The following is a 13,586-nucleotide window of genomic DNA, read 5'->3' on the forward strand; positions in this document are numbered from 1 at the left end:
TAGTACTAGTAATAAATTAATTAAAACTAACTTAGTCAGCCATTAGATAATCGTTTTATTTTTGGATTTATAATTTAGAAAGACACATTGAGCTTAGGATACCCCTTAGTTTAAGGCCAATCTTAATTAGTAGTAGCTCAATTTTATTATTCACTGAATTTTTCTTAACTTTGGTACACTGAGTTTTAATTTGATACCGTTCTCTGTCTCTGATGTTTTTTTTTTGGTTCTTTTTCCATGTCGACAAGCATAAGCTGAACGTGCTTAGATTTTCTTTGGCTTTATTATTGACAGAGAATACTAAATGGAGTCCACCCATTTCAAGAAATAATTGTAAATTACTTTATCCGTCTTATTTTATGTGATGCATTTTGACAGGCACAAATTTATTAAAAAAATATTTTATAAAAATTATAGTTTAAAATAAATCATAAATATTTATGTTATTATAAATTATCTCATTAAATGTAAAATGAGAAGTTTAAATTAGACATAGAGATTAATACTTTAGGAATAAGTCCACAAATTTTCTACAATTAAGTTCATGAAATTTGAAAAATACCATCAAAACAGCGACTGCTCGTGCAGCTTGGGACAAACTTGTTGCTGCATATTCTTCAAGATCAAAGCCACTAATTCGTGACCTCAAGATGCAGTTGCACACTTTGCATTGGGATAATGCTAATATTGAATCGTATGTGCAAAAGTCAAAGGGAATAGCAGATAAGTTGGCTACATTACATCCAGTTCCCAATGATGATTTGGTGGAATTTATTCTTGTTGGACTAGGACCTGCCTATGGTCCTTTTACGAGGTCTCTTGAATCACGTCAAGAGGATATTAGTTTTGATGCATTGTATGGATTGTTGTTGAATGAATAACGACAGTTAAAAAAGGATGAATCACATATTGTCATTGCACCTACAACACAGTTTACTCAGAATTCCTTTTCTACCACTCGTGGATATGGTAGATGTCACGATCCAAATCTGCGTGACCGTCACCCGGCACATTACCCGATCCGAGTGAACCAACCCATATGTTAAGATCAAGTATAATTGCGGAAGCCAATTGAAAATCATATACATTTTCAAATCAAGTCACAACATATTTTTCATTTCCAAAATCATACATGAGACTTTTCATAAAAAAGATATAATCAAATTAAATGATTATTCCTTTATGCATGACATCCACAATCCTATTTTTTCATCGTCTTCTATAATCAACACTTGCAAAATATACAATTCGGGTGATTACTTAGTTGATCACATCCATCTTTTACTAACAAATAATTCCATAGGTTTATTGCATTCATAAATTTCTTCGCCAAGATTACCATTCATCTTCTCTCTTATTTTCTCAAAAGTACTATTTATGTCAGGAACTAGAGTTTTATAATCCAATCTTTCAACCATTAAAACTTGTAGCAAATACTTTAAATACTTTTAACTACTCATAATAAACTAGTTTGAAGTATTGGAATTACCTCTAGTAGATCAATCTTGAAAAATCATAACTTTTGGTGATTTTTGTATTCTTGAGGATTTGATGATGAAATCTAGTATTTGGATGTAAGAATGATGTTATAACTCATGTATATTAAGTAAGAATCAACCCAAAACATCATTAATAACTTACCTTAGTTGATTGGACTTGATTTGAGCTCAAAATCATCTCTTCACCTCAAGAAACCTAACCCCCAATACACAAAATACTCTCTTCCCCCGATTTTGTATTTATAGGCCCAGATTTCTGGGTTTCGGATGCGGCCCCGGATGCTTCGCATCCCCACTTCACTTCTCTTTGAAGCTATGATACAGACTCGGATGCTATGGCAGTACTTCACTGTCAGTCTTCGGTAATTTGATCATAACTTCTTGTAAAAATGTCCAAATGATGAACGGTTTGAAGCGCTAGAAACTAAACTTGAATACCTTTCATTTGATAGGCTGTAATCCACATAACTCCTTATATAGATACGCTCATCCAAAGTTAAGTCATGTGCGTACTCATTTGGAACTTTAGTATATCATGTAATTTTCAACTTGACTTGGACTTAGGGATATCCTTAGACCCCACATCACTTATAATATTCCTCTTACACTTATTATCATATTCAATTAATATTCATCATATTAATAGTCCTCATCTGCACACAAAATAATATAATTAGCACACATCAACTTTCTTAATAGCGCTTAAGTACTTTAAAAATTTTCGGGGTGCTACAGTAGAGGTCGAGGGGGTCGAGGCCGTGGAGGCTCCTCCAATCAAGGGTTCACCCAATCGTCTCAAAATCGTGGGTTTCAGAACTTTGCTCAGACCAATACTACTCCATCTCAAGCTTCAACCATGTATGAAATTATTTGCCACAATTGCGAAGGTAAATGTCATCTTGCACGCGTGTGTCCATCTCCTAGGATTAACACTGGCAACAAAGCTTACGGACCACCCGTTTCTAATTTAGCAAGAACCTCTTCTGCTCAAAATTGGTTAATGGATAGTGGCACCACACATCATCTCACAACTGATCTTAATAACATGGGTATTCATTCTAAATATCAAGGCCTTAAAGAAGTTACGTTAGGTAATGGTTCAAAACTTCCTATTTCCCATGTTGGTAAAAGTTAAGTTATTATTTATGATAAAAAGTTCACTCTTGACGATATCCTACATGTTCCAAATGCTAATCAAAATTTATTATCTATTAGTTTGTTTACTAAGTCTAACAAAATTTCAATTGAATTCGTTCCTAACCATTTTTTGATTAAGGACTTGGCGACGAGGGAAATAGTGCATACAAGCCAGGATAAGGCTGGATTATATTCTCTTCCTCTGTTGAACTCATCCGCACTTGCTTCTTATGCTGCGTCCCTTGGAGTTTGGCATGCTCGTTTGGCTCATACATCCTATCATACAGTTCGTCAAGCATTATCGTCTAAAGTCATTGTCCCTTCATTTAAATCTTCTAGTTTATGTTCTACACGTGTTGTTAGTAAAAGTCATAAAATTCCCTTTCGTGAGTTTAGTTTTCAAGCCTCCGGGCCTTTAGACTTAGTTTGTTTAGATGTTTGGGGTCCTGCTCCAGTTGTTTCTAATGAAGGTTATACGTATTATGTGATTTTCTTTGATCACTTCAACAAATATACATGAATTTATTTTCTTCGATTAAAATCAGAAGTCTTCTCCATTTTTATGCAATTTCGTAAAATTATTGAAAAATACTTTGGTAGTCCCATTAAAAGTTTTCAAGCAGATTGGAGAGGAGAGTATCAAGAACAAATTACTTGAGAGATAATGAAATTGTGCATCATTCCTCATTATCCTTACGGACAACTTATGCGGGCGCATACAATTATTTCTATATTTAAACAACAAAAAATTTCTTTGACTAATATTTTTCATTAAAAGAAGGAAAATAACTTTCTTCGCTCCATTTAAAATAATTTCTAAATTACAGAAAATGTTGAATAATGAAACATAATTCCTTTTCTAAACGATGTTCGCTTCCATACTTAACACACGTTATATTAAATTTGCACTCATTATTATAGAGGAGTAGTATTCTAAACCCATTGTCTTTTAATTCAAAATGTTTCTGTCGGTCTTTTGGGAGAATTTTGTGAGTAATAAATTAATTAAAATTCACTTAGTCAGCCATTAATTTTGGAGTTATCTTTTAGAAAGGACACGTTGAGCTTAGGATACCCCTTAGTTTTAGGTCATTCTTAATTAGTAGTAGTAACTCAATTCTAATGTAACAACACGTGTATTTCACTGAATTTGTTTGAACTTTGGTACACTAATATTCTCTTTCTGTGACATTGTTTTTGTTCTTTTCCATGTTGTTGGATGTGCTTAGATCTTCTCTGGCTTTATTATTGACAGAGAATACTAAGTAGAGTACATCCTTTTCAAGAAATAGTTGTCAAGTAGCACTTTAGGGATAGGTCCACATTTTCTACAATTAGGCCAAACAATAGTGATATATTGGCTTCTATTATTTATCTACGAAAAAGGTTCAAATAGCCCCTGAATTATTAAAAATAGAGTAATTATACTCTCCGTTTGTATTTGGGTACAAAATTACCCTTGCCTGTTAATAAAGTGGTTCACTTTTGCCCCTTCCCACTAACAAACTCCACATCAAGGACAATTTTGTACCCAAATACAAACGGAGGGCATAATTGCTCTATTTTTAATAGTTTAGGGGCATATTTGACTCTTTTTTCATATAAAATAATACTTTTTTGCTGAGTTGAAAATTTATGTTGGAGAAAAAATCTTCTCTGTAAAAAAAAAAGAAGGGAAATGAATGTCTTGCCATATCTTTTACATAGTAATTACTAAGATGACGAGAAATCTCACCGGAAAATCCCTCCGGCCAGCTGATCACAACCTCCTGCTTCACTTTTTTTACTTATTATTTTCTTACTGGATCAAATTCGTGTGATTTGATTTTTATATTCTTTGAACTCCTAAGTCCTAGCATGTAAGATAACCAAACAATACTCCATTAGAGGGACTCGAATTCAGATCTGCTCAAAAGATACAATGCCATTGTTCATCATTGATGTATTCGTAATAAATGACCTTTTACATTGTAATATCAATTCTTAATGCAAAATCTTATTATTAGAATACAAAGTAATTAATGATGAATTTTTTTTTTCTGTTTCGTCTTCCTATTTTAATTTGCAACCGCATATCGATACATCCATAAGTTACTATCACAAATTTCACTTTTACATTTCTCTAATGTGGGTATTTGGGTACAAAATAGTGCCCTCCTTTAAGTACCAAATACTAATTTTTTTTTTTAAGTGTTAGAGGTTAATTTAGTGAAGACGAAAATAAAAAGTTGATGTGTTTGATAAAATAATTATTTTTCTATTTAAAATAACTGAATAACATATAAACTAAAAATAGGCTTAATTACTGTCATATTTTTAATTTTAGATTAATTCAAATACCCCAAATTACTATGAGTATCGTTAAGTTATAAGCTGATTAGATAAACTTATTTTAACAAATGTAAATGATTTATTTAAATAACATAATTTAAATACGTGAAGGAAAGAAATTTAAATTTTTGCTAAATCATCACAAGCAAAAGCTAGACTTCCATTGGCTCCTCTACGAAAGAGCACAAAATTACTGTCTTTCTTTATTCCCTACGAGCAGAAGTATCACATAGAACGATAATGGAAGCAGAAAGAAAGAAATATGGAGTTAGGGTTTTTAATAAGGGAAGAGTCTAATTCTCTCTAGATGTGATTAATGTTGTAAATCTGCCACGCAATTAACCCTATACAACCCCAATGCTGGTGAGATTACTGGAAACCCTGCCCCTCTACAGATTTTTTTGTTTTGTTTTGTGTGTGTGTGTGTCTTCTTGAGATGGTATCTATAGTGAATGCATCAATCAGTTTATTCAGTTGCAGATATTTAGAACAGTGAACACCAGTGTAAAGTCTTCATTTGTTGGGATGAAAGCAATTGGATGAATCACTACATTCTGGTTTGGGATTATGGTGTAGTTGATTGATTAATTCTTGTTCACACATTACAGTATTAGAGCTTCACAGTATTCTTGTTCACACATTTTAGCTTTCTTTTTTTCCAGAATATGCTTGATAATATTAGAAAATCTCAGGGCCTCCCAAGATATCATAGCAGATACCATACATTTGCACATTTCTTTAATAATAGTTCAGTCAGCTATGATTGCTAACATTTCATGATATCTTACTTGTTTGAGGTATGGAATAGAAAAATTTAAGTGGAGAATGTGTTTATGCAATGACAGCAAACTGTTACAAGGAAAATATCAGCCAAACTTGCTTGGGAAAAATAAGGGTATATACACCTGTAAAAAAATAGAGAAGAGATATCCTATATTCACACCTTATATTAGTCGAATTATCATTGTAGAACCCACGAAAAAAAAGACATCAACTTGAGAAGTTAGCTCCTGCAAATGGCAAACCAGAAACCAGCTAATATTTTTGTAGAACACTAGGCAAATATTTGATCTTGAGAAGCTTGTTCATGCAAACGATGGATATGTATGTGCTAATAGAGAAACAGCAAAAGAAAACAATCAAAAAAGAAGAGCAGCAAAAGAAGACGAGTAGTACTCTGAGGCACGGCCTTGCTATTCATTTAAAGCTCCCCATACTGCTTGAGGTAAGAGCTCATCTAGTTTAGATTAAAGACGAGAATTCACAGGGAAATCAACCGTGTGTTCGGCCTTGTATCTCCCTTCTGCAGAAAAATCAAAACAGGTATAATTATGAAATCTGGAAACCAATTCATAGATAAAGGTCGTGAGTGTCAGGTCCTGTTTCTTGGCGCCAAAAATGGGCAAATGGGTGCCAAGGCAGGCAGTTGGCATAAGCATGCTTCGCACGTTGAAGGAAAATGTTATCTTGAAGGCTTGTTGGCAATGTTTGATTTTATTCTGTTATATTTTTTCTTCATCTGCGCATTATAAAGCATGAGTGCTTTGTGCTTCAAGCCCCAATAAACTTGGGTGCTTTTCTATGTTTTTGCCTTTGACATTTCTTTCTATAATATGTTATCTTAGTTTCTGATTTATAGGCTGTTAGCTTTCAAGATTCGGACTCCTATCACGCAGCAGAATATTTTAGTTGTTCAAAGCAAATGATTGATTAGGCTACACACCGGTCGTGCCAATTCAGGTTCCTCTATTTCCTTGAAATCTATGAATTGTATCTGATACTTTCTTCACATATTTTGTTTTTTTATTAGTTCTTTCTAGACATAAAACTATAAGGTCATTATGTGTCTGTGTCATGCTATGCGCTATTGTAGAGATATTGTACTCCTTTTGCAAAGTATTAGTGGGTGTTTTCTTCTGACATGACCTGAATGTGGTAAGTTTTCAGTTAATTATATTCTTAGTGTTGCATTAGTTATGCAGAGATTATATTTTCTTATATGGCTAATCAAACATTGTACTGATGCGGCCTAGCTAGCAACACCATTGTGTTATTCTATGATGGATTTCATCCGAAAATTATTTTACTGATGTGGCCAATCAGATGATCCCTTTGGGTACCTGTAATAACTTTTGAGAGAGCGTTAAGTTGAGAATCATTTATTAGAACAGTTAACTACTTAATGTTACAGGGAAAAACAAACTAGACACAGTCACAATAATTATCTTGCACATGTAAAAGAGTTGTGTCGTAGCACTAGATAATTCAACAGATATCTAATCAAGTTACTAAAATTCAAGCTTCCACTTCCATTAGATGCGGCTTCCATTCATTCTAGTTCTGATATTTCACTCCACTCTTCTCTAGAAGGGCATTCCGTCAGTCCAGCTCCTACGTGGGTGGTGTATCTTGCTGTAAAAGGCGGAGGGATAGTTAGATTGCTCCCATCTCCTTCTACCATTTGAGTAACAACTTTGATGGAAGGTCGATCCGTTGCATTCCATTGGATGCACCAAAGTCCTATAATGGCCAATTTCCTTACAATTATGATATCATCATCTTCCTCAATCCTGATTTTTAACACCTCTCCTTGATTCAGCTGTTGATGAATCCACTCGGGAAAGTTCATTTGGCTAGTATTGGCTTTTGCATCAAAATTCTTCCTCCCTCCAACCATTTCAAGTAGCATCATTCCAAAGCTATAGACATCAGATTTATGAGACGCTTTTCCAAAATTGCTGGATAATACTTCTGGTGCAATATAACCCATGGTTCCTCTAGCTTCAGTCATGGTTACAACACTTTTCTCTTTAGAGCATAACTTGGCAAGACCAAAATCAGAGATCTTTGGGTTCAAGTTACGATCTAACAGAATATTTTGGGGTTTGATATCGAAATGAAGGATTTGTTGGTCACATCCTTGATGAAGATACTCCAGTCCTTTCGCTATACCCATAGCAATATTTTGAAGCTTCTTCCAATTAAGGATAATGTGATCTTTGGAACTTGCTGGAAAAATGAGTTTTTCAAGCGTCTGATTTGGCAAATATTCATACACGAGAGCGTTTCTGAATCCATCAGCACAATAGCCAACTAGGCGAACCACATTGAAGTGGTGGATTTTTCCCATTGCTGCAACTTCATTAATAAATTCTTCCCCATTTCCTATGGAGTCATTTAGCACTTTGACAGCAACATGAATTTCATTAGAAAGTGTTCCTTTATAAACAACCCCGTAAGCTCCCTCTCCCAATCTTTCCTGAAACAGATTTGTTACCTTCTTAAGATCTGCGTAAGTATATCTAGTAGGCCTGAGAGCTCTGTAGTCTTCCAGAAACTTTTCAACTCTCGCTTGATTCTCTCTTTCTATTTTGCTTGAGCTATAAAACTCATAGAGTGCCAACATAATAATTCCCAAAAGAATAAGACCTAGAACTCCACCTGGAATATTTCATCTCCCACATCATACAGAAGGCAACTAAAAATGTGTAAAGGAGAAAAGAATTATACGAAAATGCATAGAGTACATACCTGCAATCAGTGGTTTCTTTAATGTACCAGCTGTCAGAATCAAATTAAATTTTTTGTTATAGCAAAGAGAAGTGCATAATAGTTTTGTCAAGATAGTAAACATTGATGCATCCAAAATATTGTTTTCCTGTGCTTACACAAAGATAGTTTGGTTTGAGGCTGAACATGTATTAGGCTGAATTTCAAAACTGTGACCTTCATATTCAGGAATCGGAGTTACTGCACTCCAATCAAGCTTGATGTGATTTTGATTTCAAATATTTAATTGGATTTGGGGACTTGGCTTAGGCTAGTCTAAATGGGTTCATGCTCTCTTCTATTTCGTGTCTGTTGTTTGTTTTTTAAAGTCATGTAAGTGAATCCTGTTTCAAGCTGGCTTATAGTTTTCCAGTGCAGTCTATCCTGTATATCTTGCTGTTCTGTTCAAAATACTTTTCATTAATCTTAATAGTATCATGTAAGCGTATTTGCAGTTTCTTATTGGCAGGAGAAGATAGACCGGAATAGAAAGTAAGCAGGGATTGGAGGTGTTTTATTTATGGACATATACGTTCTCTTTTGTAATTAATTATGCAATCAAAATACAACTTTGAAAAGAGTTAATACCTTTTGTAGTGTATGGTCGGTCGAGACACTGAGTTCTCAGTTGCTTGGTATAGTTCTTGAAGCCACAATCCTTACCAAGACCTTCACAGTATCTACACTCCGGATTTGACCAACGGAGTTGAAGGTAATTGTAAACTATTTCATAGGGAACTGATGGAATTTCGAGAATCTTTTTGCAAGTTGTAGGGGGGAGATAATACAAATAACTTGAGGAGTCGATAGCAAATATTGCTTTGTCAGAGGCACAAGGTTGTTGGGTCTGATAATCTGCTGTGATACCAGAACATTTGAAAACTGAATAGTCAGCTAACCTAAGATAGGGTTCAACAGTGAAAAAGAAAGGAGATGTTGATAAATTAAGGTGGACTAGCGTAAGAATAAGACAACGTTCAGGATCATAAAGGCGAATCTGCTGAGACATATAATCAATTTCTTCAACAGATAGTCTAACTGAATTGGAAAGGGTGAGTATAGTTTTGTTTTTGCTGTCACAAAATAACTCGAAGCCAGGATAGCCACAATATTCGGGCTGATGTTGAAGCCTGAAGGGAAAATGAAGGCTAGGGCCATCACTTCCACACCTGGACTCTTTGCAATCATATGCTCCTTTACCGGCCATAGCAAAAAATACTATGTTGATGAGAAGTAAGTGCAAGAGGGAAAAGATGGTCATCTCAACTGGAAGACCTTAAAAATGAAGCTTGCAGTTGTGCCAGTGGCAAATACAGAACTTCGACAAGTCTTGCATTAATCTGTTTAAAGGTATCCTGCTTTCATGCAGGGGTCCAGGGAAGGTCCGCACCCCAAGGATGTGATGTAGACAGCCTACCCTAATACAAGTATTAGTTTGTTTGCAGTACTAAATAATAAAAATTTATCTCCATCCATGGATGACTGGAATACAAAGAAATTTGTTACTACAAGACTTGGATCCTTATGTAGAATAGATGACTTTGCTTGTTGGACTAAAAGTCAATATTGATGTCTCTTTCTTTAGTTGACTATGGGCTAATTAATTTTATTGCTTGATCTGTCTACACTCTACATTATCAAGAAAAGTCTTGCACCCATAATTTGACTTGTTAGAGTGAGATGTAATGACTCTCTTTCTTTGTGAAGACTTGGACTTTTGTTTTATTTAATGACTTAATTTTCTAGAGTCTACAGTATTAAGATAAGTCTTGCATCATTATTTGACTTATTAGAATGAGAACATATTGACTTCTCTTTCTTTGTGAAGACTCGGGACTTTTAGGATTTAATGACTTCGTTTTACTTTCTTTTGCAACAGCATAATTGGTTTCCTGTGGGCCAAGAAAAGGAGAGGGATGAAAAATTGATCTTCTTGACTACTACTTGCAGTGTTTGTCACCGGTGCCGAAAAGGGAAATACCCAAAAACAAACACACACAAAAGAAATGTCTGGAGGAACCATGTTTCTTTCAGTTCTTACAATTCTCATCTTCTTGCAGCTCTCTGACACCCCATTTGCTGAACAGAATCAGCGGTGTGCACCTTCTAGTTGTGGGCATATTAAGAACATCAGCTACCCCTTTCGATTGAAAAATGATCCAAAGCATTGTGGCGACGAAAAGTATGAATTGAGCTGTGAAGGGAATCGCCCCATATTCACGATATTTATAGAAAATTGGAATGGGTCTCTGAACTACTATGTGCAAGCCATCAATTATGATAACTCCACTATCCGCCTTGTAGATCCTGGTATAAGAGAACAAGTTCTTTGCTCTCTTCCTCAGCATTCAATTACATTTTTCACTCTCCCTTTTCAATTTGGTTTTACTAAACCTGATGGTTCTTATGCTCCTTTAGCTGTGCCAATCACTATTTTCAGCTGTCCATTTGCCATGAATTCTCCCGCCTTTGTGGAAATCACTAATTGTCTCAACAGGAGTGATGCTTCCAGTTTTTCTTCCAAGGGACACACGTATGCAGCTACGGGCAAACTATCACCATCTAATTTGAGAGTGGGGTGTACTGTAAACCTCATGTCAATGACTTCATGGACTATTGATGATGCAAATGTTTATATTTCAATCTTAGAGCTGCATAATGCTTTGGCATATGGGTTTGAACTTTCATGGTTTCGTGACATTTACTGTAACAAGTGCGGCCATGATTATGGTTGCGAAGGTGAAAATTCAAGGGATGTTCGCTGTGTGGATTACACCTGCAAGGTTTACAATTTTAGATTCTTCAAAACCTTATGTGGTAAGAATATTCCTGATGTCTTGCCAGAACTTAAGACACTTTTAGCATTTTTCTATGTAATCTGTAAATCTCTCTCATTCATTTTCTCACCCTCTCTCTATTTTTTTTTTGGTTTTTTTTGGATATGCTCTTTGAACAAACACAATCAAGTTACTCAAAGACACGTTCTCCGCGTTCTTGCAAGTAAGCATTCGTTCTATTGTCAATTCTGGTTTTATACATGCTAGGATAAATAAACGGTAAATAGTTGCAAGTGAGATTAACCGTGTTAGTAATTGTTGATGTTCTTGCAGGCATCATCCCATGGATGCTTCCCATATTTGGTAAGCCATATTTGTTGTCTTCCCATATTGTCCAATTTTTTGTGTCATACTTTCCTTTTTAGTCTATCCCCAGAATTATGTCATCCTTATTTAGAAACAATTTAACTTTAAACTTCTCATCCTCTCTTTATAAGATGATTTAAAAGCCACACAAAAGTCTATGGTTTTACCCCACAAATTCAATAGTCTTTCTTTCTCACCTAAACATCGTCCGCAAGTCAAACACCGCCACACAAAAGTCTTACTTTATGATGGTTGCACACAGGGCTTAGCATTGTGGCAAGAATCGTACTATTCCCATGCATATTTGTGTTTCTAATGATTGAATTACGAAGAAGGCATATGTCGATCTTTGATGCAATTGAAAGTTTCCTGCATAGTAGAAACAATTTCATGCCCATTCGATACCCCTATTCCAACATAAGGAAGATGACTAGGAATTTCAAAGAGAAACTAGGCCAAGGAGGTTATGGTTCAGTATATAAAGGCAAACTTCAAAGTGGTCCTAATGTTGCAGTGAAGATCTTGACCAAGCCCAAAGCTGATGGGCAAGACTTCATCAATGAGGTTGCCACAATCGGGAGGATTCATCATGTTAACGTGGTACAACTTATTGGCTATTGTGCTGAGAGATCTAAACGTGCCCTCGTATATGACTTCATGCCTAATGGATCACTTGACAAATACATCACATCCCGAGAAGGAGGAACTCTACTGAGCTGGCAAAGAAAGTCTGAAATCGCTCTTGGAGTTGCTCGAGGTATTGAATATTTGCATCGAGGTTGTGACATACAAATTCTACATTTTGACATCAAGCCGCATAACATACTCTTGGATGAGAATTTCGTTCCAAAAATTTCTGACTTTGGTCTGGCCAAATTATATCCAACTGATAACAGCATCGTTACTCTAACAGCAGCAAGGGGAACAATCGGATATGTAGCTCCAGAACTGATCAACAGAAGCATTGGTCCGATATCTTATAAGGCAGATGTTTATAGCTTTGGAATGTTACTGATTGAGATAGCAGGTATGAAAGGAAACTCGGCAGCAAGAGAGGATATGTCAAGCCAGTATTTCCCATATTGGATATATGATCAATTCGACAAGGAAAAGGAAATTGAAGTACTAGACGAGACACATGATGGTGAAAAGAAGATTATAAAGAAGTTGACTTTAGTTGCTTTGTGGTGCATACAAATGATTCCGCTTGATCGTCCCTCAATGACTAAAGTAGTGGAAATGCTTGAAGGTGAATTACAGACTTTGCAAACGCCTCCTAGGCCTTCTGAATCACTGCAACCATCTTCGTTGGAATTCAATCTGAGTTCTTCAATAGGTTCAACTGAGTCTATGATGTTGCTCGGGAATTGTTCTGATTCTGCACAAGTAGATGTAATTATTGGTTGACATATGAGTATACCAGAAATTGTAACATTCACATTATGTAATACTCGTGCACTCCCTTTCTGTAACTTTTTTTTATTTTTTTTATTTTATAAATATTAATTAAAAAGGTTTATTAGACTTTCTCAAAGCACATGCTACTATGGGATTGTTCCTCCAGAATAACGTTCAACTCTTGGTCACAGACATAAACATTAAAAATGCCAACGACACTATTTTTTGATTAGGAAAAGGTAGAATTTAAACATCAATGACATTATCATCATCAATCCTACACCCCAATTTGGATCCACAAAAAGCCTTGCCTCCGACCAGCAGACAAATGAGAACAACTCCCCTTGCTTCTTTTTTTGCTCCATTTATGCGTGGCACTACTTTATTCGTTCAATTTCAGGAATCAGCCAGTAGAAATGACCGGCTGCTGATTCCCCATAGCTTCATTGCACAAAGCATCATATATTCACATAGCGTACACCCCTAGAGTGTGATATAGATAGCAACGAAAAGAAAATACATAACTTTT

The 13,586-nt window shown here is 35.4% G+C and overlaps 2 protein-coding genes across 11 annotated transcripts; one reads left to right on the forward strand and one right to left on the reverse strand.

Moving 5' to 3' along the window:
• Nucleotides 1–5,116: 5,116 nt before the first annotated feature.
• Nucleotides 5,117–13,196, forward strand: LOC104095187 (rust resistance kinase Lr10-like). 10 transcript variants are annotated; one of them, XM_033655914.2, is made up of 6 exons: nucleotides 5,118–6,707; nucleotides 10,396–10,826; nucleotides 11,256–11,333; nucleotides 11,484–11,516; nucleotides 11,627–11,656; nucleotides 11,922–13,196. In XM_033655914.2, the coding sequence occupies exons 2-6, from the start codon at nucleotides 10,523–10,525 to the stop codon at nucleotides 13,064–13,066; spliced, it is 1,590 nt and encodes a 529-aa protein (XP_033511805.1). In that variant the 5' UTR covers nucleotides 5,118–6,707; nucleotides 10,396–10,522; the 3' UTR covers nucleotides 13,067–13,196. The 10 variants fall into 10 exon arrangements, with proteins under 10 accessions (XP_033511798.1, XP_033511804.1, XP_009599551.1 ...); XM_033655907.2 differs by having other exon boundaries at nucleotides 5,117–6,707; nucleotides 10,935–11,516; XM_033655913.2 differs by having other exon boundaries at nucleotides 5,117–6,707; nucleotides 11,256–11,516.
• On the reverse strand, nucleotides 7,111–9,962 carry LOC104095217 (rust resistance kinase Lr10-like). Its single transcript, XM_009601298.4, has 3 exons — nucleotides 9,105–9,962; nucleotides 8,499–8,528; nucleotides 7,111–8,408 (listed from the first exon to the last, which is right to left on the reverse strand). The coding sequence occupies exons 1-3, from the start codon at nucleotides 9,775–9,777 to the stop codon at nucleotides 7,297–7,299; spliced, it is 1,815 nt and encodes a 604-aa protein (XP_009599593.1). The 5' UTR covers nucleotides 9,778–9,962; the 3' UTR covers nucleotides 7,111–7,296.
• Nucleotides 13,197–13,586: the final 390 nt, after the last annotated feature.

The sequence above is a fragment of the Nicotiana tomentosiformis genome, chromosome 1 (assembly GCF_000390325.3).
Source record: "Nicotiana tomentosiformis chromosome 1, ASM39032v3, whole genome shotgun sequence".
Taxonomy (NCBI): domain Eukaryota; kingdom Viridiplantae; phylum Streptophyta; class Magnoliopsida; order Solanales; family Solanaceae; genus Nicotiana; species Nicotiana tomentosiformis.